The sequence below is a fragment of the Poeciliopsis prolifica genome, unplaced genomic scaffold (assembly GCF_027474105.1).
Source record: "Poeciliopsis prolifica strain line A6 unplaced genomic scaffold, Auburn_PproV2 SCAFFOLD001, whole genome shotgun sequence".
NCBI classification, from domain to species: domain Eukaryota; kingdom Metazoa; phylum Chordata; class Actinopteri; order Cyprinodontiformes; family Poeciliidae; genus Poeciliopsis; species Poeciliopsis prolifica.
Window position 1 is genome coordinate 14,968,485 of NW_026562376.1, and position 27,116 is coordinate 14,995,600.

Consider the following 27,116-nt stretch of genomic DNA (forward strand, 5'->3'; position numbering starts at 1 on the left):
TCCTCAGCTCAGAAGTCTTATACCGGGTTCGAGCGCCAAAGAACTTTGCACCATTAAATCTTCTAACTGCTATTTTTCTCTGTGTGAGTCTATCCAGATTGAAATGGCATTGTGGAGATGTCCTAAAGAGGATTGGGCTATGGAAGGCACCCTTAAGCCACCCATAATCATAAAAGAAAAACTTTATGGCATTAATGGCTGTTCAAAGAAGCAGCCAGGGTGTAATTTATAGTTCTGGAGGACATAAAGATACACACAAATATCAGTAATCAGACTTTATGGAAGTGTGATTAAAAGTCAGCTATTTTCAAATGAAAACCACAATAATTTACATTCACAGTTTACCACAAGTTAAGTAGGGAATAAATCAAACAGCAGGTGCTCTAATCAGGTTGGTAAAATAAAATCCCCTTTTGACTTACATTAAAACACCATGTGGAGGAAAAACACTAACACAGCACATCTGACTGAAAACAATGTCTCCACTGGGAAACATAATGGTGGAAGTATTATGCTGTGGTAAGGCTCGACAGCAAGAGACATGAAATCTGGTCAAATTTGAGAGGAAATGGATTGGGACTTAAGTCTTCAGAGAAAATGTGTTTGCAGCTGGGAAAGGCTTTTGACTGACTTTGAGGATCAACTTGCAGGATTTTGTGCCTAAACCTAAAGTCAGTCTGCTACAAGAGATTGGTTTATGTCAGTCTAAAATCTGTCCTTAAGGATGCATGTTTGATGTGATTTAGTCACTTGACACATTAGAACCAAATTTCTTGCAATTTTAATGAACTGTGCTGAAGGAAAGGGACATCTAAAACCTATAGAGTTCTTGAGTTATTGAGCTGGACATGCCTGGTTTGATAAATTTCCCTTGTTGAAATAGACAAGTGAATGGCCAGACCTAAATCCACCCGAGAATCTACGAAAAGACTTAAAAACTTTAGTACATGATCAGATTTTTTTTACAAGCTGACTGAACTTGAGAGGAAGAGACAAATATGTATTTCAGCCTCTAGATGTGCAAAGCTGGTCCATACTCATAAAGGGTTGCAGCTGAAATTGCAGTAAAAATTACATTCAGGAAATCAGCATTTTTTTTTTATTGTTATTGTTGTTAAAAACATTGAAACCCATGTAGGATTTCCCCTCCACTTAACATTTAAACGCTACTTTGTGTTTTTCTGAAACATGGATTCATTGATGTTTGTGGTTATAATGTGACAAAAACATTGAGTTCAAAAACTTTTATGTTTGCACTGACATTTTGGATTTGTTAAATTACCAACCTGAGGTCACAGAAGGTAACTTTTGGGTATTGAAAGTAAGTATCGACCAAATATAGATTGCGTCACACAGAAAACATTTGAGCATGAAGTTAACCCCTAGTTTTTTAGCTGGAGGAAATTGTCCCGCAGTCACCACACCACTAAAAACCACTTCCCCGATTGTTATGATTTTGATGTCGTTGCTGTTGTTGTACTTCGAAACCACCGTACAACAACAGTGCTCTGACGCTGCGGAACAACACGTTTTAGTCACATCCACGTTGCTCTGCCATGTCTCTGACCTCTCAGTGAAAAAAAACACAGAAAGCCTCAAAATTGCAAAACTTTACAAATGCAGCTTTTGAGGCTTTCTATGTTTAGTGCGTGAGTGGGATGTATGAATTCTTCTTATGCTTTTTTTGGAACTAAAAAATCAAACAAACACTGGCACTGTGCAGTTGTTTGGTTTCCCCAGGAATGTTTTTTTTTTTCTTTTTGTTTCACCCATGAAACAATCACCTCTGAACCCATGCAAACACAACATTTTTAATGTCAAGGATTTATTTTTTCTTTTATACTTCAAAATTATCTTTGCCGCTAGATTACAGTATTAGAACCTTAATGAACAGGACAACAAGAATATTGAAAACCTCTGAGAGACCCCAAAACTTTTTCCATACCTTTTGGCATTTTTCCTCTTCCTTCTTTGCTGTTTCAATCTGCTTAAAATCCACTAAAATTTCCATCACCCTGTTAATATGTCAGAACCTGAGGTTATGTAATTACAAAAGCCTTGTCGCGACTCCTGGCTGATTAGAAATTGACAATCAGATAGTTTTGTGGGGCGCTGAAGAAACACAATTCGCTCTTTATGCTCAGTCTCTGCAGCAATCTCCTCGGAGCCCATGCAAAGATGTCGACAGATTTATGTTTCACATTATAAACTCTTGGAGTTGAAAGTATCCATATGGTTGTGTTTCTGATTAATTACCTAAAACAGGGAACACTGAATGCTTACGCTTTTACACACCGTGAATGCACTTGACTATCACAGGGAGCCAGTACAGTTTGTTCTGGCAATTGAGGTGCTGCGGTATGACCCCTTTTTCTCCTAATTCTCTCTCTCACTGTCTCATTCTCTCAATCTCATTGCCTTCCCTCCATCCTCTTTTCAGTCCACAGCAATTAGAGAGGAAAAGTGGGCAAAGGAGGAATGTGCAACCATGCTTTGTGAGGACTGAGAGATTGAGAGAGGGAGCGGACAACAGACAAAGTAATAGATAAAGAGAGGGAAGTGAGAGATAGAGAGACAGAGGGGGAGAGGAGAAAAAAGGAGCAGAGGAGGGCTATCTTAATTGGCCTGTGTGGCCACGCTGGGCTGCGATGGTCCGGACCTGCCAAACCCTGTGCCTCAATAGTTGGCCAGGCCTAACATGCATCCCGTGCATCCGGCCAACCACAACTAACTCCAGTGTGCTCTTTGGCAGTCTCCGATGTCAAGCCTGGAGGAGCAGTGCCACCCACATCTACACTCTGCTCTGAAGTTCACAAAGCCTCTATGATAGGGACGGATGTAACAGATCATGTTGTTCAACTCATTTAGCTCCAGCAGTTAAATTAAAGGTGGGGCATCATTGGTCAGGCAGGCCGAGATGCGTAATGATTCTATGCATGAAATTTAGAGAGTAAAGGACAAGTTTTGATCATTTAATCATTTCTTTATTTGTTTTTTTTTTCTTATTTATTCCCGTTTTCTTTTTTTATCCTTCATAGCATCCCCGTTTTTGTCTTTCACTCTGGTCCTGGCCCACTTCTTAAATAACACCAGGATAACATCTCTAGGTAAAAGAAAATTAAAAATAGAAGGACTATAAGGTTTTTAATTTCATGGGCATACAATATTTCAGGTGGCAAGAAGAGCTTGTAAGAAAGTAAATCTTTTGCAGATTTTTTTAGAAATTTGAATCGAACTCAAAGTATTTTACGCAAACCCCACAAAGCTTGTTCAAATACAAAAATATAAAAATCCATTCAAAGCACAATGAGCATTGCAGAATCTAATAAAACCTATGGTTGGATTTTATGATTGAATTATAAAATAAAAACAACAATAATGAAACTAATAATGATCCCTAAAAGCTAAGGTAAAATGATCATCTTAAGCCATAATGTTATTTAATGAAATAGCTTCCAAAGCATCATTTGGCAATTATTTTACACCATTTTTTTACATAGTATATAGCTGCTGTGGTGGGTATTTTGTAAATTGGCAGTAAATGCCTATTATGTTCCGAAGTGTATGCAATATAATTACAATGAAAGTTCATAATGTGAATTGGCGCAAGTCTATAAAGAGCTTTCAATGTCCAACTAAGGACCTTAAAATCAATTCTACAAGCAACAAGGATCCTGTGTAAGGTAGCTTACTTGTAACATATCAAATCAGCTAATTTTACAGTATATTTGTACTTCAAAACAGAGTGTTAGGTTATTTCAGAATGATGATGCAAACTTTATTTATTTAGCTAAATTTTAACATCTGACAAAGTGATATACTGTAAAACCAATTAGATTTATATATAATTGTGGCTTTTCCAAGCCTTTTGAGTGCCCAACACCCCATCTGGCCACCTCACATAGAACGCTCTGAAGATGCCCTTGGCATCCCCCGAATGTTTGCTCATTTCTGGTGACTTCACAATCCTGGCCTCAGATGTATCTTGACTTTGTCAAGAATGCACTTATTTTATTTGCATGCATACCACACACCCAGTTCCCTTGAGATGTTTGTACAACTGCTAGATTCATAACTCCTCTATATTTTAATCACCTCTTTGAAGCCATGCCACTAAACCACATCACCAGCTTCACCGGCGCTGACAGCTTGTAAATCAACCTGACATAAATCAGGTTGATTTATGTCCTGCCAGGCAGTATCCTGTCATGAAAGGAAATCGATCGTATCTTTACAATTTAGTCACTCGAGGCATCTGCAAGGAGCAGGTTTCCAAGAATACACACATGTGTTATATCTTTCTATCTTCATAAGGGCCCTATTGCCTTCCATTCATTTTTTTATTAATTTCTAGAGAATAAGCCTGACCGTAGCACAAACCTAACCATTCCTAGTTCTTCCCTAATTCTAAAATAAAATCAGTTAAAATATTAACCTCCAAACCAAAAACTGCCCTTCTTCATATGGAGTATTGGGTCCTCACTAGGTAGCATTTGTGGGACAAAAGGGCCTTACAAAATGAGAGTGATATAACAAGCACACACACATGCACCTGAAAAAAACAAAACAAAACAAAACAAAACACCTATTGGTTTTACTTTTAAAGAATTATGTTTTCTCAGCATAGATAAATAAAAGCAATACTTCCAGAACTCAATATATTTCAGCTGAGCAAACAAAGTTCTGTTTCTTGTTGATTCAATGTGTGCCTTTTTATTTTCCTCTAAAGCACACAGTCAATGAAAGTTACTTATTAAACAGTCAGCGCCAATACTTCATTCATCAATCAAACCACATGAATGAAAAAAAAAACTGCATTCATTTGCTTAGAGAGTTAACTCATGGAAATTTTTAGATGATCACATGCAAATGCTTGGTATGTACCTGATGTGTGTGAACGTGCACCGTCTGTCCTGTCTCAAAGGTGATTTAATAGAGCAATTTATGACCATAAAACACAGAACATGAGCTCCTGCAACGATAGCCAAACATGCCTCTCCACTTTGCCAGTGAGAACACATGTGCATCTCATCACTGCAAGACAAAAACCTTACTTTATGGCCAGAGGAAAAATAGATTCTTGCATTTCTGGGCGCTAAGTCCAAACTTTTTTGAGCCAAGATAAAACTTAGAATGAAAAGCTCCCGTGAACTGTGGCAAACTTGAGATAACCTCAGTCCCTCAAATGCTTTCAGTCTGAAAATCTGCCTAGTAACAGATATCCCATGAGAGGGTGTGTGGCTCCATATTCTCTAATGAAAAGATGTGGTGTTTTCAGAATGCATGTGATAATTTCAGAACTACCAATTGCTAAACTAAGCTGCCTGGCACTGGAAGACACAATAGAGGATGGACGGGTGTGTCAGACACTCAAAAAAACCAATGGGTTCGATTTAGGGGATGCATGCTGAGAAGGAATAACAGAGGAGTTGTGGGCATCCGACTTGAAATTTTGTGGGTGCTGATTTAAGGAATAAGTGACAGATATACAAGAACAGACAAGCAGCTGCGCAGGCAGGGAGATGACTAAACGAAAACAGGGAGAGGAGGGAAAATAGAACCCTTTAACAACCACACCAAGAAAATAACCTGTGAAAAATTTTTTCTTTGCATTTCTTTTACCCTTGGGTGACTCATGAACACAATCAATTTTTTTTTTCAACAGACCCTGTGGTTTTTAAAATATTGATCTCTACCAAACGGTTGAGATGTCACTTAAAGGTTTAAGTACATGATGTAATAAAAATACCTAGTACAGTAGATAAATTAAAATAAAATGCAAATTTATAAAGAAATTAACAATAACAAAATGTCTGGGACATTGGATACAGTTTATGTTTGTCAAAATGCTACACAACACTGGTTTTAATTTCAACCAAGGAAAACATTGCATCGAACAAGGAAATATTGCATTTTTAGTTTTCCCATCTTGATTGTATCTGTACTAAAGTGCAACAGTTTTTCAGTGTTTCACTGTTGAAAAGGGCATGATCCCATAGGCTTTAATAAGCAAGTTGACCCATTTGTTATCCAACCACTTCACTGGAAGAACCCCTTCAGCGGCCCTAAAGTCACAGGCTCCACGCCCCCTTTGAATCAGGACTTTGTCATCAATGGAGCTCCACCAGTGCAGTTCGGTCATACGGTGCTGATGCACTTGACGCCAAGGGCAGTGTGCAGGTACTAAACCAAGTTGAAACTTGTAAAGAAGTTATCACAAAAGACAACTGACAGGTGGGGCTCTTTTATCGTTTTGCAGAGTGTTGGCACCACTTTTGCTCCCAAAGGAAGAAATTATTACAAAAATTATTTTGTAAGATGATGTTATACAGCAAGAAGGTCCTGGGTTCGATTCCCGGCCCGGGGTCTTTCTGCACGGAGTTTGCATGTTCTCCCTGTGCGTGCCTGGGTTCTCTCCGGGTTCTCCGGCTTCCTCCCACAGTCCAAAAACATGACTGTCAGGTTGATTGGGCTTTCCAGATTCTCCTTAGGTGTGAATGTGTGAGTGCATGGTTGTTTCTCCTGTTTGTCTCTGTGTTGCCCTTCGACAGACTGGCGACCTGTCCAGGGTGAACCCCGCCTCTCGCCCGGAACGCAGCTGGTGATAGGCCCGACCCCGTTAGGGAGAAGGGTGGCCAGAAAATGGATGGATGGATGATGTTATAATTATTCTTAGTGTATAACATTGTAATAACACTTATTGTTTCCAATTTACACCAATAGATGAAAATGACTTTTGATTTTATAGCAAAAAAAAAAAAAGTTAACTAAATTACCTTGATTTGCTACATTTACCATCAAGTGACAAATCAACCGTTTGGTCAAGCATATTTTGAAAAAATTATTAAACCTCTAATTTAGCTTTTTAGGTGGTATCAAGTAACATAATTCTGTTTAGTAAGGTCTATAACACTATCATATGCCAGAAAACTATTCCTGCCTTTCAAAGTTTTACCACAACCAGTTAATATTTGTGACAGATTTTTTTGTGTTTCTGACTTTCTAGTTGGAGAGGGGAAGAAGAAGAATACTATTTAAAGAAACAGTGCCCTGTAGTTGATTTCTTTAGCATATCATACCTCAACCAAGCGGCAGAGATGGCTCAATCAGGTTAAGCTAAGTTAGGCACTCCTCATATGGAGATACAGAGACCCAAAATGTGCTAAACCATATGGTTGAGCGGGCAGTTAAACAGCCGGAGATTCTTTCCGACATCTCAAGATGTGACAAATCATTTGAACGGTGCTCAAAGTTTAACTGATATAAAAATATCCCAGAAGTTCCCCTTCGGCTCACCACAAACTTAAAACTGAAAACACACATCAAACAAAACAAAAAACAACACATAGTAAATTCTTAAGCCACAAATATGTTTGATAAAATGTTTTTTTTTTTATTGATATTAAAAATGAAAGTACATGAATTGTGCATTTCGGACGATCGAGCGTGCAGAGATTAAATCAATAAAATACACAGGCTTGAATGAGCTACTGACAGACAAATGTTGCCTTCGCTCTGCGAGTCATCTCTTCATATTCAGCGAAAAGAAGAAGTGGTTGTCTTTCACGCCATTCATAACAACACTAGAGTAGCCTGTTTGAACATTACAATAGTGAATGAATGCAGTCCTAGCAGGAAAAATATAAAATATAATAATAATATAACATTTATTATAATTGCACTGCCTGCTTTTGTTGCACAACTGAAGTAAAATATAATCAGACACTCAGCTCTCTCAAACAGAAATAAGACGTAAAGTGTTTTCTCCACTCTACGCCACAGTACTTTATGGCGAGCATCCATTTAGTCTCAGCTCCAGGGCAAGCCGTTTGACCCAGACGAGGAAAGGAGGTGAAAACTACCGTGGCACAAATATATGTTGTTTACTCATATTTTTTTTTGATTGTTTTTTTTTTTTACTAACGTGGCCCCCGTTAGTGGTTTGTCAACAGAAGAAAGCGGCATTGTGACCAGAAAAGGGTAGAAATGAGGAGATTATAACTTTAACTCAGCAGCAACTCAACATCTTAGCCTGAATGCATCAGAAATGCTTCAGAGTGATAGCCCTTCATCGAATGCATAATGGATGCATTAGTGGGATTATGAGGAGTGAATGTAACCCAACACGTTCCAACGCCATGGACAAAATGACAGACAGACAGACAGACAGACAGACAGACAGACAGACAGAGAGAGAGAGAGAGAGAGAGAGAGAGAGAGAGAGAGAGAGAGAGATTTTCTATTTGACAGTGTCCTCTAGTTCACACTCGCTTGTTGCTTTCATCACCGTGACATCATCAGGGCATCTATACAATGACTTGTCTGAGTCACATGTAAGTTAAACCAAAAAGACGGTCCTCACAAGATCATTGGATGTCTTTCCCATTTAATTACGCCTGGTCATCAATACTAAAGTGGCTTCAAAAACATAGTGGGTTTGATTTACAATCAACATTAACCAATAATTGGGGAAAGAAAAGGAAGAAGAAGCTCCCACACTGACGCTTCTGGAAATCCATGCTGACCGTCCTATTTCAGAGTATATGTGCCTATTTCTGTGAAACGTTACGCCTTAATCAATCCACGCTATATGCTGCTGTTAAAAAAATATTAATTTATGGTAACTACTTCAAAATGAGGAAGAAAAAAAAAGAAAAAGAAAAACAAAAATGACATTATTTTTGGTACAAAGCATCTACAAAAAAGCCTTACAACTCCAATTGGAAAAACAGAGATCATACAAAATAAATCTGTCAGTTGAGCATCAGTGCTACGTATATTATTTGGACCAATTTTCTTCAAATATATTTTATAACAAAATAAATAATGCCTTTATACAGTGCCCTTATTTGTATTTCAACAAACAAAAAAAAAGAAACACAAAAGCTTGGCGGCTCATTATGCAAGATACAGCTCAGACTAAAAGGAAAATAACATCCCTGGAAACTAATTATATTTCTATATATATCTATATATATCTTTATATGCATTTATACATACATAGATATATATACTGTATTTTCAAGTATTTGTTTTCAGGCAAAAGCAGGTGAATACTACTGATATAAAATAAAAATGTTAGTTGACAATATTGCTGTTTTTTTCCCTTTGAATTAACATTTTGTGCCTTTCTTTTAAACTGTAAAATGATATAATAACAATAACCATGAAAACAAACCAAAAAAAATTTTTTTTAAATGCCTAACTTGGAAAAACAGGAATGTCACGGTACCAGAAACTGTTCAGGGTTTTCCTTTTTTTTTTTTTTTTTCTTTTTTTTTTTTCAATGAGACATTGATATGAAAAAAGACAAAATAAAATATAACCATTATTATTATCATCCCACTTTGTTCTTTGTCCATGCCGTGTCAGTTCCTGTGGAAGCAGTCTGCAAAAGCATGGCAAACAGAAAGTACTGTCTCACAACTATAGTCCAGAGGGTCCACGGTGTCCCACGTGTGTCCAAGGTTGTTGTCCAGCAGCATCAGAGGGACAGGAGAACCAAGGACCGAGTCTGGGGCCACCTCTCCATGCTGTTAATGCTGGCGAACTAATAATGAGCAGCCACTAGAACTCGCCATGAGCCGAGATGCCAACACAGCCCGTTTTTTTTTTTTTTCCTCAGTGACTCTTCCCCCCTTTTTGACAGCGCCACTGCCAGGAGCTCCCCCATATCCTTTATTTTCCTCTCTTCATTTTAAAGTCACACTTTCCTTAAAACGGAAAGTTTAATATTCATTCAAAAAAAAAGGAAAACAAAAACATGCTTTCAACCTCTTCTTTGAGTCCATTCCCAAAGCTAGCACCATGACATTTATTTTTTAAGCTACACGTTCATTGTTCATAAAAAAATAGTGCCTTTTTTTTCTTTACTTTGACGTAATCCGTGGCAATGTGCAATTCTGCAGACTCTTTTCTGCTTTTTGTTTGTGATAAAAAAAGGTGCTGGAACAGGAATCTAATTTTGCAAAATAATTCCTTACAGTGTGGAAGTCCCTTTATAGGTAGAGGTGCAAACTAATAGAGAAAAAAATAACTAAGAGAGGTTTTCTTTTGCCTCGGGAAAAATAAAAAATAAAAAAAATGATGTGGAATGGATTCTTTCATGCAAGTCGTTCTTCACTTTCAGTTGTCTTCCACCAGGATAAAAAAAGAAAAAAAAAACATTATGATAGGTGTCCTCTTGACACTTGCAAACACAGATCTCTTTCATCTTCCTTCTCCCTCCCCTTGCCTTTTTTTTCTCTTTTTGCTCGGGGATCCACCTGAATTGCATTCAGCTGAATTGTTAGAGTTCTGTTCAACTCTTGTGTTTGTTCCTTTTGTATCGGTGACTGAAAGAGGAGGGGAGGAAAGAGGGGGCAGGAAGATTGTGAAGGCATGTTCGTATGCCAGCGGAGGGTGGCTGAGGTTTAGGTGGAAAGGAGGTTCGGGGGCATTAGGAAAGGGCCAAGGGTTCAAGACATACTGGACAAGAGCAGGGGGGGAGGGACTGGTGGGCCCTGACAGGGCAGGGGAAGTCAAAGAGGACTGCCACAGAAATGACGTCAGAGACAAAGCTATAATCCCCTAGTCTTTTTTGTCACCCTCATACTCTTGTCTGTGCAAAGGGCTGGCAGCGGGCTCACTTGTGGTTGACTAAGTTGTCCGTGGTGTGCAACACCGGGGGCAGTTTGCTGGGAAGGCTGATCAGGGGCCGGTGGAAGATGGCCTGCTCCTTGGCTTTAATCTTCTCCGCCTGCCTCCGAAACTTTTTGGACCTCAGGATGGCAGGGACACCCCTCCGGAGCCGCTCGGCCGCCCTCCTCGGCCACACCACGTATTTGGGAAACTTCACATGCGGCTTCCTTGGGGCTTCCTATTGTGGCGTGCAGGAGGAAAAAGGGAGAGGAGGAAGTCGGTTCATTAGTGGAGATAAGATTACTGTTCAAGTGCTTGTTACAATGGAGGAAAGCCTTGTTTATTACCCGAAAACATTCGGTCATTGTTTGGACTGCTAAAATGGAAATCAAATGTCATTCTTATGGAGCTGAACGTCAAAACAACCTCGCCTCGCCTCCAGCCTGCCCTTGTTTTGGCTACCTCAAGTGAGAGAAACTGTCAATAAGTACTTGGGCTTTTTAGCATATGGTAACAAAGGAAAGGCGGTCACTCTCCCTCATATACATATGAGCGGCATGCTATCACTCAAACAAAGAAGCTCATTTTAGAACATCTATGCTAATGCTGACAAACTGTTGTAGGTGTTGTGAGCACCAGAGATTGAGACGAGTGGGAGCCCTGGCAGCTGAGCTCGCTGGGATTTATGCGTGAGTAGCCAGCGCTCCATGTGAATAGCTTGTTTTGGTCCTGCCACTTGAAGAGTGTTTACCACCCCTCCCCATTCACTACAGAGCTGCTCAATAGCCCCAAGAACAGCTGGCCCTCGGAGCAGGCTGTACCCATCAACTCTCCCCACTGAGACAAACTGGAGACATGTCCAAACTAATTCCCCAGCAGCCTGTTTTTGGTTCCCGTCAAAGAGAGAATTCACATCTTAAAGCTGCATAATTTATGCTTTTTCTTCGCATATCTTAAGCACTAAGCATTTTGAGATTGCCTTGAAGATGTTTCAGGAGTTGAGTCTTTAAGCTATTCCACATTTCAAGTATATTCCAATAAAGCTCTTCGAGCCATGATAGGTGTTTTTGGATTGGAATATTTTTAGACAGCTTTCTGTTCTTTGAAAATCATAACACGCTGTTTTTGTTCCAGATCAGCACTCAGGCACTTAACCATGAGATTATTGACGATATGATCTCTAGAATATAATGTACTCTGACTGCGCAAATGTTTTCCACAATGGTCAGCACTTTGCAACTGCTTAGCAATGAGATAAACCTGTTTTTGTGTAGATTTCAGCCTGCACTCTGTGTTTCAGGTGAGATAGAAGGGCAGATAAGAGACCTGGACAAGCCTTTGTGTTTTTGTTGTTGTTGCTTCTGGAGAGGAGGATGATACGTCCCTCTCGGACTTGGCTGGTTTGGCACAGTATTGCTCCAGCAGGTTGAGGTCACAGCTACGGAAACAACACTCCTCTACAATCCCACGGTTCTGGGGGCGCCGATGATTGCTATTCCTGCTGTTCGGCCTACCTGAGGAGAAACAAAGCAGGAATGTAAGAAAGGCGACGAAGGTTGAGGCCTGAAAAAAAAAAAACACACACACATGGCATTCGGCAACGAATTGGGGTTGTTTATGCAGGATTACTTCAACAATTGTTGTAGCAGACCTTGGAGAAAAGAGGATAAAAGGAAATCTGTGACGAACAGCAACAAATATTTTTGGTTGTAAGGGATAATCTGATTAAGCATATCTGGGCATCCCAAAATGAGTGTGTTTCAAGTAAACACCATGTTCAAAGGAACCAGAAATCAGAGATAGTGCTAGAAAGTACTTCAGAATAATCAAATATTTCACTTCTGCTTTATTAAATTGTCAATGAATGGGAATAAACAGAAAGCAAGAATGCCAAAAACACAACAGAAGAAGATGCAACACTTAGCTGGAAAAGGTGATCGTATTGCACAAAGTAACACTACTCATGATCAATAAAGGCCTTGTCTGAAACCTGGCAGCCCTCACTAAGCTGGAACAATCTCACAAGAAGGATAGCTAGATTTGATTACAGGAAGAACTGGTCATCCAGGGAAAACAGGGAAATGATTGAGTGGAGTTTTGGGATACAATTTTGTTTACTCTGCTCATTTATTCAAAGGCAAAATGAGAGTCTGCACAGCGTGGCATGGCTGGGCTGTTTATCATTATCAATGTAAACTTCAGGTTTGAACTGAGTCAGTTTTAACACTACTGAAACTTTCTGTCAGGACACTGCTTACAGCTGCACACTGATGGTCAGCTTGCTGAAATCAGTGTCAAGTGGTGATGTTTGGAATTATGTACCGTTTCACACAGAGTGGATGCCATTTTGGAACTGCAGAGGGCATGTTGACCAGCAGACTGCAGGTTGGATACCTAAGTAGACAGCCTGACTAAACAACCAGCCTTTATGAGCTTGTTATACTTGTAATTCTCCTCACAGGGCAAAATATGCACTTGAATACCACCATTGATTTACTGTATGCACTAAGCACCTATAAGAATAATAAAGTTTTGCATTTGACTGGTCCCAAAGCTTTCCAGCTTCTGACACACAAATAATCAGAAGAGGAGATTTGTGATCCCAAATATAAGATTTAGTATGCAAGTTTAAACAGAAGGATAATACAATGGAAATGACATCAACAACTAGTGTATTATTTGTATTAATATGCAACAACTACTTCTCGTGTTAGAAGATGTTTATAGGCTCTATTTTGCTGATTACTTTAATTTCTAAAGATAATCTTAAGACCCTACACTCTGATTCATGCCTTGTGAAAAATCCCAGCCAAACTTTGGCAACGGCCAACAAATAACTTTATTATAACTGGAGTTATAAATATTTTATCATATCAAGTGCAAGTAGGATTACAAAGTGCAAATGTTAAGATTCTATGCCTAAACAAATCCAGTTTTTTTTTTTTGTCAGGGGAACTTATGTAGGCCTACATCACATGCATTGGCGACAGAGCAAACAGAAGCTTATCCTGGTGAGGATTAACGGCAATGCTCCTCATAAAGCCATTCAGCCAGACCCACCATCAATACAACACAATGGAAGCAGCAATCAGAAATTATAAAATCACGTTGATGATCTTTTCTGTACTCTGGCATAAACAATCTCTCTCTCTCTCTCTCTCTCTCTCTCTCTCTCTCTCTCTCTCTCTCTGTGTGTGTGCGTGTGTGTGTGTGTGTGTGTGTGTGTGTGTGTGTGTGTGTGTGTGTGTGTGTGTGTGTGTGTGTGTGTCTCCATTTTTTGTCTCCTCGCAGCTCATCAGTGTGGTCTCCTGGCCTGGGAATAGTGGTGCTGAGTGACTGGTAATGCCTCTTGGGGTGCTATTACTTTACTGACAAACAAGCCGCCCATTGTGTCGCCGGTGTCGCGCATGTTCCTCCGCAGCTCGCCCGCCCGGCCCTTTCATATGCAATGAGAGGTGCAGACTGTAGAGCAGACTCAGCAGAGCAGACCTGGAGAGGCACAGCTGGCTGCAATCTCTCTCTCTGCCTCTCTCTCTCTCTCTCTCTCTTTCTCTCTGACGCTGTTTGCGCGCATGGGCTTGCGTGTGATTGTGTGTGTGTGTATATGTGTGTGTGTGTGTGTGTGTGTGTGTATGTGTGTTGCATGGGCGTCAGTGCGTGAGAAAGAAAAATAGCAAACACGCATACCACGCAGCCACAGACAGTCTCAGCTATCCAAACAGATGTGAAACAACAGAGAGAGAGTTAGAAAAAGGGCAAGAGAGAGAGAGAGAGAGAGGGGAGGAGGGGGGGTTAAATAAAAAAAAAAAAAAAAAAAAAAAAAAAAAAAAGTCGGCAAACCAACATTTGCGCCGGCCGCTTTTTGGAGGAACTTGCACTGAAGAAAAGGAAAGACAAAAGGACCTACTGAAATAGAAGCCTCTGTCTTCGCAGACAAACTGCAGCGCATCCACCAGCTCTCCCCCACACAACGTCTCTGCCGAGGCCATTTCCACAACGTAGAGCGTGAGAGCCAGCGCAAAGAGCAACGCACGGCTGGTCGAGCACATCTTCTTGACCTGCAGGGGTGAAACACACACACATACATTAAAAAGCATAAAGACATAAGATGTGGACAACTGCCAAGATTTGTGATCCGTTATTATAATCATTTAAAATAAAATAATAAAAAAACAATATATGAAAACTGAAATCGTAGCCAGATGTTTTGTTTTGTAATGTAAGAGATTAAAGTCTTAAAAGCTGTTTTACGCACTGACCTAGTAACTCGTGGGGGGGTGAGTCTGCTCTGCGAGTCAAATAAAATCAAATAACCTCACTCAAACACCAAGTACCCGATTTTTATCAGCTGCTGTCATGTGTTTGGCACCTGGAAGAAGTGCTTATTCTAAAGGAAAAAAATGTCGCCAGTATCTCTGAGCTTTCACTCTCTTACACAACTCTTCACCCCCCCCCCCCCCCCACCCCCAGAAAGTTGCAAGGCCGGCTGCTCGATAGTTAACTACCCCAAAAAGACAGACTCAGCATATAATTTCCCCTTGCTCACCCCGGAGTGAGCTCAATGACCCTCAGACCTACCGCCCCCTGTCTGCTGGCAAGGCGACCAGCTGTTCTTGCGACCGCGTCCGGCGAAAACGCCGCACCATCCAGGTCAGGGGAGATTAAAACCAAAAGCTTTCGTTTCTTGGCATTTTTTTTTTTTTTAGTCGTGGTATAAAAAGCCATCCTCTCTTCGTACTTTGTGCATCCTGAACTTTCTCTTGCCGCATGCAAATCAAGAGACCTCGCTTGCTCAAAATGCAGAAAACTGGATGCCATCAAGCATCTATGTGCCCCCCTCTACCCCACCATCCGCAACAAATATCCACTCTTCCCACAGCCTGAGCCCTGTCACCGCTCAAACAGGAGGCGGGGGGCAGGGGGAGGGGGCGGAGAGGGGGGCTCTGAAACTATTCGTGCTCCAGTTACCTTCATCCTGCAGCTCTCCGTTCTCCGGCAGGTGTGGCAAAGTGAGTGGTGTCCGGATCTTTGCTGGGTTTCCATGTCAGATGGCATCAGAGTAGTCAAAGTCGCGGGGAGTTTTTTTTCTTTTTTTTTTTTTTTTGGTTGGCGGTATTGCAGGTGAGTTAGTTTCCCAGTTGGTTTGGCTATAATAGAGATGATGTGTGAGAGGCTGTCCCAAAGACCAGGCGACAGGCAAAACTTCTCCGGGAGAACTATTATATACTAAAACACGCCCCTTACACCCATCCTCGTCGTCGCTCCTCCTCTTGATAAAAAAAAATGGCCCAGAGATGTTGGAAAAGTGCTTACAGGAAAGAAAAAGAGAGAAAGAAAAAAACGCGCAAAAGAGGGAAGAACAAGAGGGAGAGAGCGAGAGTCGCCAAATTTGGAACTGTTCCACTGGCATTTTCTGCGTTTACGCTCTGTAACCTACAATCACACTGTTTACACAGGGCGCAGACTGAACGAGAATAGTTCGTAATTCCTGCGACTCCAAGAAAAATGTCAATGTCTCCGCCCTGCTGTAATTAAGATTAAGATTGAGTGGAATCATTGTGCACAGAGTCTGCGGGCTGTCCTATGACTCAGGTGTGCATATAAAAGTAAATGGAGGGGGTGCGTGGGGGGGAGTCAAAGATGGTCTGACCGTGGAAAGTGGAAGATTGGACTGTGGTTTGCCGTCCCGATGCTGATGCACAGAGGCAGGATGCATAGTGACTCTAACACAGCCATCAATTGGAGCCATCAGGGGGTCAAAAATAATGAATAAATAAGAATCCGCATTTGTGGCATCAAAGAGAGCAAACAAGTCAAGTTTTATTTCAACAAGATCCCAGAATTTTAACTCAACAGGAGCAGCTTTAGTGTAAAGAAAATATCTTAAACTTTATATCAAGGGAGATCACATCATTTTGTAAATGATAGTGAAAGTATCTTCTTCAGAAAAAAATTAAAAGGTCGAAATCTCCAAAGTCAGACTGACACCTACTGGTCCAGATCGCGAAGCTCCGTTTGTTTGTCTCGCGGCTGGGAATGATGTGAGCGGAGGTCTGGTTTTCTCGAGCGGGCAGTAGGTGATGTGTCCCGACCAAATCCTCCACATTGCGCCGAGGCGTTTGAGATTCAACTTTGCCTTGTCTTGTCACAGGATCAGACACAACGAGCTGCCGACGAGAAAGCTCCATGCATCATCGATCCTTTGAGTGCACTGTGAAAATAACTTTCGAGGGGAGTGCATTTTGAGAACAAATGTATTGCAATTCTTCTATTCTTGGCCTGATAAATGTCTTGATTCTTAGTTGATGTTTTCGCGACCTGCAACAGTTGTTTAAAATCGAACATAGAATTTAAGGCTGATATGTATGAAAAGCTTGAACTTATTTCAGTAATTCAGCTGAAAAAAAATAATTTCTGGTCATTTTGATGATGATTAAGGCTTATAGATGAAGAAAGCCTGAAGTTCAGGATCTCAAAAAAGTATACATACATACACTGTGCCTCACTTTTTCCTGCCACTCAGTTTTTCATTAATTTGTGTGAATTCTGTGGCCAGTCAACCTCTTTAGGATTTTTTTTTTTTTTTTTTGGCTTAACCATCTTTAAAATTCAACAAATACATTTTTTGTGTTCCATCTTTGTTCATATCGTCTAATTTATTGAGCTGTACCTGTTTAAATAAAAATGAGGAATGATGATTTATCCACTCTTAACTTCTTCAGTTACAATGTAATTAAATGAGTTCTTAGAAAACAATTAGAATGTAACTAATTCATTTGTCTTCAGCCATTACACTTATCTAGAAGACTTTAATATTGAATACAATCCTGCGTAAAAGTAATTCAATTCTAATAATTTGTTTTATGGTGTAGGTGCATACATATAATTCAGTATAGAAAAGAAAACCATAATATAAAGTATAAGTTTTGGAAAAATAGAATATTGTGGGGTTTTTTCCGGATGAATGAACAAGATTTTTGTTTCATCAGATAATCTCCATAGTGAAAGCTTTAAACTTTACAATCAGACATTTTCAACTGGTAGGAGTGCTCCCTCTTGTGGCATATAGATGAGAACGTCTTTTTTTTATTTAAATTACTTTATTTTATTTTATTTTTTGACAATTTACACAGTGCAAAACCCAAGTAAACTAACAACTGTTAGTTAAGAGTGTTTATTTGCAATTGTTATTGGATGTACCTCATTTTCTTTCTTTTTTTTTTTTACTTTTTTTCATCATGCATGTAAAACCAAATGAGGCAAATACAGCACAGATAATGACATAAATTAATGTGAAAACCCCTATCCAATGCAAAAAAGTAAAATAAATAATTTAAGAAGCACTTACAATATATATATATATATATATATATATATATATATATATTTGGTAAAACAAAGGACTACAATCTCCACTAAACTGCGACATTTCTTTGATTTTAAAATAATTTATATTCTATATTTCATTTTCTTTGAATACATTCAGAAAGACAACTCTCATTGATTGTGGCTCCGGTATTAGTACATGTGAACACTTTTACATATTAAAGTATGGCATTTTCCAGTCAAGCAGAACCACAGAACATTTTTCCACAAATGCATTCACATTGGGGGAAGAGGTCAACGTCGTTGGCCCTTTCCCTACACACACAAACTGCACCGACTCAACATCATACTGGATTTACAGCACATACAGATACGCACGTTAGTCTCGTCACACTTTGGACACTGCGAAGCTCAGCATAGAGAAAGCAAACAACCGGCAAAGGCCGTCATGACAAAACGGCGAGGGCATCGGTCAGCACCTTGATCTCATCTTTCACACCCTCCAGACCGCCTTGGATCTTCAGAGGATTGTCCAGGACCTCGACGCTGCATGTGTACGGGTCGTACCTCACCGAGAAGGGACGCTTGATACCTGCCACGTATGTTCTGGTAAAAATTCGTGAGAGGATCGAGTGAGATATCAATGTATAAAAGCACTTAATAAAAAAATAAGAAAACATTTCCCTACAAAGTAGATTTAAAAAAATCCTTTGTCCTACTTGATTTGTTTTTCCAAACATCTCCATGCTGACTATCTTCTCATCTCGTCACCTTGTTCTTATGTCATTTGCTGTATCCCACTGCAGACTAAAGACTGTCAAAACACTCACTGAAGCTACTTGTTTTGCAGAGCAACATTATCTGTTTGCCAAATAAAACAGCAGAGTTTTGCCTTGGTAAGAAAGGCAATATTAGTAACAGCTGTCTTCTGGCTGCTATGGCTGACCTACAAAAGTTTGTGGCCTCAGGCTTGGCTGGCTGTTCTCTGACCTTGTCCTCACACAACCTCTTGTTCTTTTTCTTCTCTGTCTCTTTCTTCTCCTTTCATATGATCTAATATATCTGTATAATTCAATAAAAAAAGTAAGTACCTGAACTTCTCCTTGGCATCTGGAAAGCTCTCTGAAACAAAGTAGACTGGCTGGTAGGTCTGGTCTTGATAAGGCTGCAACGCTGCAGCCTCTGGATCAAACTCACGCACCTCTGGTTCATCAGAGAGAGAATGCTGAAAGGAGGTGATGAGGACCAGGAGTTATATGAGAGTTCTCTCGGCTGTGTTTTCTTGTTTTTAAAGAAAAACAAATATCCTGGAACTTACCACAAGCTCTCCATAGGAAGAAAGCAACCCGGCCCCATAAGCCTTAATCTCACCGTTTTGCTTACAGAGACCATATTCGACTGTAAACCAGTACAGCTGGTGAGAGAAACAAGAATAGTGTCACTATTAACAAAATTAACTGCATGTGTGTCACGTATTGTAACATTATAGCTTAAACGCAGTCTTTTCAGTGATTTTGTTGCAGTCAGAACAAGAGTCTTACTGTAGATAGTTTCTCTATGTCTTCATCTGATGCCCCTAGCGATGCCAGGCCAAGGTTCTGCAGAACAAAATCAAAAGACATCATGAAATATTAATGCTCCACACTGTAGAACACAGTCTGAAAGCTGTTGGACTCTAACCTGTGAAAACTGGGCAAAAGTGCGATCAGCCAACATGGGGACGTGGCCCAGGAGTTCATGGACACAGTCCCTGAAAGTAAAGACAAACTCAACTTTGAACACGCAAAGAAAAATCTGAGGAAACATGCCTAGATTACTTTCACTGAATGCTGGTGACTCCATGTAGTGGCCAAAACAATAGAGTTGGACAGAACACAAAACAAAAATGCAATTTACTATGAAACAAGTAGGAAAATTGAAGAAGCAAAATGACGTTTTCTCATTTATTCCTTGAAAATCATTTGAATTCAGCTAAATAATTTTAACTGACTTATTTGGTTCAAAAACTTTTTGTGTTTACTGTGGTATCATTTGCTGATCCAACATGCATTTTGCAAAGCACAGAAATGATGACATAAGCTGCACCTCAATGAAAAATAAACGCCTCAGGCCCAAAAAGACCCGTAACCAATAGTTGTCTCTGACATTAAACCAGACCAAACTTGATTTGTTTTAGATCAGGCAGGATTACCAAAATATGTTATATTTGCTACATGCTAGAATAACGAACAATATAATTTGGAGACGTTTTCAAATCTTATTTAATTGTAGGAGATATTTTATAGAAGCTTCTTGTTGGGCATTTTAACCTGTACATACACAGAACCACACAGAGAGTAGTATCACTTCAGCAAAGGGGGAGAGTCTCAATGGTGCCTCATGACAACTCCAACTCGTCCCCCTTCAACAGCCTGGTTTTATTCAAAGCAGGGTGGGGGTCAGTCATAAAACAGAAACTTAAAGATAAGGAGTAGAGGGGTTTCTCTGAACTCGCTGAAACCAGTTTCTCCAAGTACAGGATGGTCCACCTCATCCTGTTTCCAGCTTAGAGTAGAGAGACAGGTCGGGTTAGAGTCGGGTTAACAAGATGTCTTGTTAAACTCATCTTTTGAGCTTTGTCCCCAAATCTTAGAGTGGAGTGGAGTTAAAATCAGAAGAAAACATTGACTTTGTTCAGTCTATAAGCCACTTTGTATCTAATTTGACCCATTTGTTGCAAGCTTTAACTTCCTGGCTGTTGTCTGTAGAAGCTGCTGCAATATATCCCACATAATGTTCAATCTCCGTGATGTCAACCCATTTGCGAAGGGCACAAGTTTCCCCCGCAGTAAAACACCTACACAACATGACGCTGCCACCATCATACTTCACATTTGTGGTTGGTGTTCTCAGTCATAAAAGCTTCTCAATTTTATTCCAAATATAGGCCACTCTGGTCAACCTTCAGTTTTAGTCTCATCCAACCATGGAACATGACTCCAAAGACTTTTTTACCCAAATGGGCATTTGCAAGATGTTTGTGTTTTTTTATGTTGCTTTTGGAGAATGGCTTTTTCCTTCCTGAGTCGCTTTATAGTCCAGTAGGAAGGACTTGTCATAAATATAATCAGTTGGGCTTTCCTAACACTTTTCAGAGCATGGTTATTTTAGTATACACCAACTTCTAAATTTAACCAAAGTAATGAAGAATTGTCTGAAAAACAATTGTAATTTTAGCATTTGGCAAATACATTTGGTAATCCTAACCAACATGAAAAGGAAGTGATAGAGTATAATATCAGACAGGAGGAAAATAAAGCTACTGTGTGAATTTTATGTAGTATGTACAACTAGTTTTTACTTTGTGCCCCAATAGATGCATATTAATACTCACGGTTCAGGGGAGTGATTAGGGGAAGAGGCATGTCGGATGTACTGGGTGCACTGGAACACGCGATATGCCAGACTTGCCAGAAAGTCTCTGGCTGAGAGTAGGCCGGCCACCGGACGCAGCTGAAACCCTGTGCGTTCTGCGTCAGTTCAAAACATTTTATAAACACACCAAGACTGTGGGATCACACAACATCTGTGCTGAGGTTTCATTCCTTTCATAGATTACATTCAGATGATACCTTTAAGGAAGCGTGACACGTCTTCCAACTGGGGAATGTTGTCTGGACTGTAGCCGCAGTGCTTCTCCAGCAGACGAAAGGCCTCGAGGTGTTCTTTGCAGGCGTGGGTGATGTACAAGTCTCTAAGGGTCGAATAGACTTGACGCCTAAATGAAATAAAACAAAGTCAAACCTCAGTTTCCTAAAGCTTCTTTGCTTTATCAGAGGGGATGCTAACTGAGGACTGAAAATATGATCAAAAAGGTTGAAAAAAATTATACTGAATTTACTCCTGACTCGATCAGACTTACGTTTCCGTCATATTTTTATTATCTTCAACACTGTGTCAAATCCTTCAATGAATAGAAGTATCTACACAGCTATTCAAGAACAAGTTCCTCAAATAACTTGGGGCCAAGGTTGGAGTTAGTTATTTCTTTACATTCCACTGAGTCACACCTCACACTGCCACCTGCTGGTGGAAATTCACAGATATTCTCCAAAAACAGCCTGTATCTTGCCAGTCCCGCGTGAGACTCTTACTGTTGTTACCCTGTTCTGTGTGGCTGGTGTAAGTGAGACATCTTTTCTTTAGAGGATCTCTGCAGGGAGAGCTCAGAAGCGTGGTGCTGCCAACACACCTGTACAGAAACGTCATCAGATTCTGCAAAGGGATTCCTCACAGCAGGACTCTTGCATACAGAAATCAGGACTATTGCAAATATCACAAATTACTTAAGGACATGATTTTCTAAGTATTGATTTTACAATGAGGACAAATCATCTGTCTTACTTTTTAGTTACTAAACCTATAGCAATACTGGTACTATGCTGATCTTAAACATACTTTTAGAATATACTTTTTATTGTTACAAAAATGTTTCAGTATCTGGAGATGTCTAACAATAAAAAATATATATATATTAAATTTGTGCCTAAAATAGTTGGTTTCATAACTTTTTATATCAACCAACCAATCAATCAATCAATCAATCAATCAATCAATCAATCAATCAATCAATCAATCAATCAATCAATCAATCCATAAAACATTATGAAAGCTAAAGGGTAAAATAAGGAACCCTATTCGTTTTCTGAAATTTAAAATTCTGCATAAAAATCTGAATTCTGGCATTCATTGGCAGAACCACAGCAAGATATTAAGAACTTGTGAAGAACTTGCAAAATATGACACTGTTTATTGTGAGACACACCCAGGCTACTGCAAACTGAATGCTCCTTTACTGCCCTCTGGCTGTGCATCATTTACTGGAGAATTGATAATATTTTGCACAAAAATATGATTTGATATTATTTGTGATCACTGGCAATTCCATTCATCGGTGTCATTCTTCTGGTGCCCCAAATCCAACGACTATCCAGATTAAGTCTGAAAAATGTTTAACTCTAACTTTTCAGAAACATTAAAAACTGTTACTAACCTAATATTGAGACAGATAGGTAGAGTATATGATGTGCTTTTGGAACCTGTCCAATTCTAAGGTGATCCTAATCTAAATAAAAAAAAAAAAACATATAAATGCCACATTTTATCTCACAGTGGTTTAAAAAAAATCTAAGTTGTCTCAAAGAATGTTGTTCAGTGGAGAATCATCCATTAAAAAAATAATAAATTCTTATTTAACTATAAAAAGTCAAACACGGTTCAGACTCCTGAATAAACCTAGAAATATTCCTTTTTGAAGCACTAACCCATGAGCTACAAATTACAATAGCTGCAGTGTTATCAGTCAAACTCTTTTTGGTGCTTACACTCTGCACACCCCGGGGGGCAACCCACTCCCATTGACTTAACATTCAGATAAGCTGTGCAAAAGTAGCTTAGGGTAAGTTTTTATTGTTTTGTTTTATTTGGTTGATTTTTCACCTCTTGGTGCCCCAAACGCCGTGTCACACACGACAACTGCCACAGTTAAAGATTTAACTTCTTTGAAGCAAGACTGAATTTACTCTGTGGAAGAATGAATGTGGGGGGGGAAAAAAAAACAATGCTTGTAATTTCAGTCATTTTTACTTTGTAAGTTCTTACCATGTGCCAATCTCCTCTTCTGTGTACTCCACTCTGGGAATTGATTGCCCACTGCAGACACAGATATATACACACATTTGTCAGAAAATCTCAAAGTATTTCTGCTCATTTCTGTCTGTGAAGTTAAGCGGCTTTTTCTCACTGTTTGAATGTGAAAGCAATGTCCCCGATCAGTTTTCTTCTCTGTCTGTAGACAGGGTCTCTGTATCCCTAGTCAAATCAAATATATCAAAAAACACTGGTCAGACTGTCTGCGTTATGACATAATGGCACAAAGTCATAACAGCCCCTGGTACTGTGATCTGTGTTTCTGCTCTTCCATGCTCCTGGCAAATGCATTACTTACAGGATGATCTTCATCTAGGTCTGGATCAAATTTTGTGACCAAATGATGGCATCTATCCAGATCTGCTATTTTCTTTGGGAACCAATGAACTGGTACAGAAGAAGTAGAAAGAAAACATGAAAATTTAATGATACTTTGTGGCTCTTATTTGAGCAAAGCAGCAGTTTTTTTGTACAGATGATCTCTGAAGCAAAAATATATTATTACATTTGACTTCTTTGGTGGTTTTGACATCCTCTGCATTTCTCTTGATAGAGCTGACCAGAGTACTGACATCTGAGAGGTGCAGCTCACAGCGCACAAAGTACTCCAGGCCCTGAAGGTTCTCCCTAAACTTTCTAGATGGTCGAGTTTCCAAGTGGTGAATTTTGGCTTCAAAAGTCTGAAATACAGTCAGCACACTTATGAAGGATGGACAACACATGATCCTTCCACAGTAGCCACAACTCCATTGTACAATGGTGATTTTCTCTCTATATATATATATTTTTTTTGCATACATTTCTCCTCTCTATTAAACAAACTAGACTCATAATTCTGCGTCCCAGTGTGTAGTGAATGCTGGCTTTCAAACCCACCACAATACCTTGTATAAATTGTTAAAATTTGGAGAGAAAAATACATGTTGGTTGTTCAAGATTCTTTTAGGCAAAATGTATTTCAAAGCCTTATATATATATATATATATATATATATATATATATATATATATATATATATATATATATATATATATATATATATATATATATATATATATATGTGTGTGTGTGTGTGTGTGGGTGTGTGTGTGTGTGTGGGTGTGTGTGGGGGTGTGTGGGTGTGTGTGTGTGTGTGATTGTTGAGATTTCGAATATTCAACTTCCAAATATGTGCTTGTAAAAAAGTTATATAAAAATTGAAGATTTATAATACATTGTTGTATAGTTCTGTAATACATATACGAGATACATTTGTGGATAATGTATCATTCAAAAAGTCTTTCTAAATTGCTCACACAAAAGAACTGTCAGATTGTATTATTTCTGGTTGAATTTAAATTTGATTTCTTTTTTTCTTTTCGTTTTTTCTTTCTTTTTTTTAATTATCTATTTTCATTTTTAACTTGAGAAACCTCGATTTAAGTCTGGTCGAAATAGAGTGGAAGGTTTTAACACGCATCGCTCATACAAGAGCCTGGGCGAACATATGAATTACATTTGAACTTTGACACAACTCAAGCCAACAAAATCACACCGAGTTCAACTTTCAAATCAATCCGCCTCGTACCTCGAAGACTTTGAGTGTCTTGGACAGTGCAGGTGCTTTCGAGTTCCTCAAAGTGAAGAAGATGTTCAGCAGCGCTTTCCCGTCCTCCTCCTCAAACACGATCTGCTCGGTGGCCTCCGCTGCTTCCGCGGCTGCCGCGGCAGCTTCTCTCTCTTTCCGCGCATCCTCGATCAAACTCTGCCGTCTCCCGATGAATCTCTGAGACTGTCATAGGAGCAAAAAATATATATTTATTTATATCCCTCCTGCATTATGTGATTTCATCTCCCAGGCAGACCACGCGACATCAGATGCAGGCAACTGCTTGTCTATTCTTACTTTTTGGACTTGTCTTTGGGTGTCGGACGGGAGCGCTTTACATCTCCAAATGCGCATTGGGACGGCAATGCATTCGAGGTAAACCCTAAAACATAACTGTACCACAGTATACATTTTAGCACTCTTTCGGGCTGGACTGAGGGGCACCGTACTCGAATTTACGCAACGCCAGTGCATGGCGTTGCGTAAATTCGGTTTTGCGCTTTATACTGGACGCATCCAAATTTGGTGGTCCGAATTTCGACAACTTACCAAACGCGTAAATACACCGAGACTCTTCCAAATGAGCAAACTTGATGATTATTATAATTTTTTTTCCATATGTTTTTTTTTTTTTTTTTTTTTTTTTCTCACCGTGATGGAATCCGACCTCTCCAGCTCGGACGCGGCTCTGCGGATGCTCTTGGTGGAGGAAGTGGAGCTGCTGGAGAGAGGCATCTTTAAGATAGACGGTCAGCTGTGGCAGAGGTGAACGTGCGCTTGCGGCTCTCTCTGCGCTGGGAGGTCTTTCACATTTTTTTAGCGGACAGGTTTACTCTTTTTATAGCGTCATTTGTTTGCGGTTTCTGACGTCAAACGCGCTAATGTCGCTCGAATCAATCAGTGAACTGAATCAGCCTCAGCCTCGCTTGGATCTGTCCACATATATAACCGTTTTAACCCAGCGCAGCGTTTAGGTTTGAAGTAGGACGTTTTTTCAGTTGTTATATGTTTTTATGTAAGCCGAAGTCATAATTTTAAAACAATTCAGGGTTCATTCTATAAATAAATCACGAAATATGTTCTCCACCCATTAAGTGGGAACAAAGTATTGTCTTTAAAGAAAAATCAAAGCTTTGACCCCAGGGCTTTATTTTAAAGGTTAGACGAAAGAAAAGTCAACTGTAGAAAATTAAGTCACTTTATCAGCTCAATCCAATCTCCACAGCTCCTGACAAATTAGATTTGATCATGGATAGAAAAAAAAAAGACCTCACACCTGCTCCAAACAGACTAGAGAACAACATGTTGCCCCCCCCCCCCCCCTCCTTGCAGGTACTATGCCAGTGTCTTACCTCAGCAACAACCACATCAAGTGAATTTGCAGCGCTTTAGGCTGACGACTTTAGTGGTTTAATATGATTGCGAATGATGTACAATCCCCACAGGCAAAATTTGGTAAAGGGATTATCTGTGGACCTCTGGCCACATGCTGCAGTATCACGACCTCGTAAGGGTGCAGAGAACTCAAGCGAGATCCTTTGTGACTCTTACCTAAACCCGAACGCTCAGGCTGAAAATGCTAAAGAGCAACGGTGCAACCCTGAGACGGTGAAAAAATGTGGCTTCATCTTATGTCGGAGGATAGGATTGATAACCTAAGGATTAAAGAACATGCTAATCCAAATAACAGTCATAGGAGCTACAGAGCTTTGGAAAAGTTTTCCGACCTTTACACTTGTTTTATTCCAAACACAAACTTCTAAACATCTAAAAATTGCTCCTTTTGTTGCCCACCATCCTTTGCATAATAGCTTAGGCTCCGTCAGACTACATAGTGAGAGAACATGAATAACAATTTTTAAGTCGTACCACAGACTCTCAATGCCATTTCGAT

The 27,116-nt window shown here is 39.7% G+C and overlaps 2 protein-coding genes across 5 annotated transcripts; both read right to left on the bottom strand.

The window, feature by feature from the left end:
* Nucleotides 1-7,368: 7,368 nt before the first annotated feature.
* igf2b (insulin-like growth factor 2b) lies at nucleotides 7,369-15,822 on the bottom strand. Of its 2 annotated transcripts, none has more exons than XM_055032250.1 (4): nucleotides 15,589-15,822; nucleotides 14,528-14,678; nucleotides 11,947-12,134; nucleotides 7,369-10,858 (listed from the first exon to the last, which is right to left on the bottom strand). In XM_055032250.1, exons 1-4 carry the CDS (start codon nucleotides 15,673-15,675, stop codon nucleotides 10,625-10,627), a joined length of 660 nt encoding a protein of 219 aa, XP_054888225.1. In that variant the 5' UTR covers nucleotides 15,676-15,822; the 3' UTR covers nucleotides 7,369-10,624. The 2 variants fall into 2 exon arrangements, with proteins under 2 accessions (XP_054888225.1, XP_054888218.1); XM_055032243.1 differs by having other exon boundaries at nucleotides 11,947-12,130; nucleotides 14,524-14,678.
* Nucleotides 15,823-18,018: 2,196 nt separating this feature from the next.
* Nucleotides 18,019-26,058, bottom strand: th (tyrosine hydroxylase). Of its 3 annotated transcripts, XM_055041244.1 has the most exons (14): nucleotides 25,874-26,058; nucleotides 25,520-25,615; nucleotides 25,202-25,405; nucleotides 24,140-24,314; nucleotides 23,933-24,021; nucleotides 23,729-23,796; nucleotides 23,587-23,637; nucleotides 21,558-21,703; nucleotides 21,320-21,455; nucleotides 19,627-19,696; nucleotides 19,488-19,544; nucleotides 19,265-19,360; nucleotides 19,038-19,171; nucleotides 18,019-18,552 (listed from the first exon to the last, which is right to left on the bottom strand). In XM_055041244.1, exons 1-14 carry the CDS (start codon nucleotides 25,955-25,957, stop codon nucleotides 18,393-18,395), a joined length of 1,566 nt encoding a protein of 521 aa, XP_054897219.1. In that variant the 5' UTR covers nucleotides 25,958-26,058; the 3' UTR covers nucleotides 18,019-18,392. The 3 variants fall into 3 exon arrangements, with proteins under 3 accessions (XP_054897219.1, XP_054897211.1, XP_054897207.1); XM_055041236.1 differs by lacking the exon at nucleotides 25,520-25,615 and having other exon boundaries at nucleotides 25,874-26,055; XM_055041232.1 differs by lacking the exon at nucleotides 25,874-26,058 and having other exon boundaries at nucleotides 25,520-25,804.
* Between the last annotated feature and the right edge of the window lie 1,058 nt (nucleotides 26,059-27,116).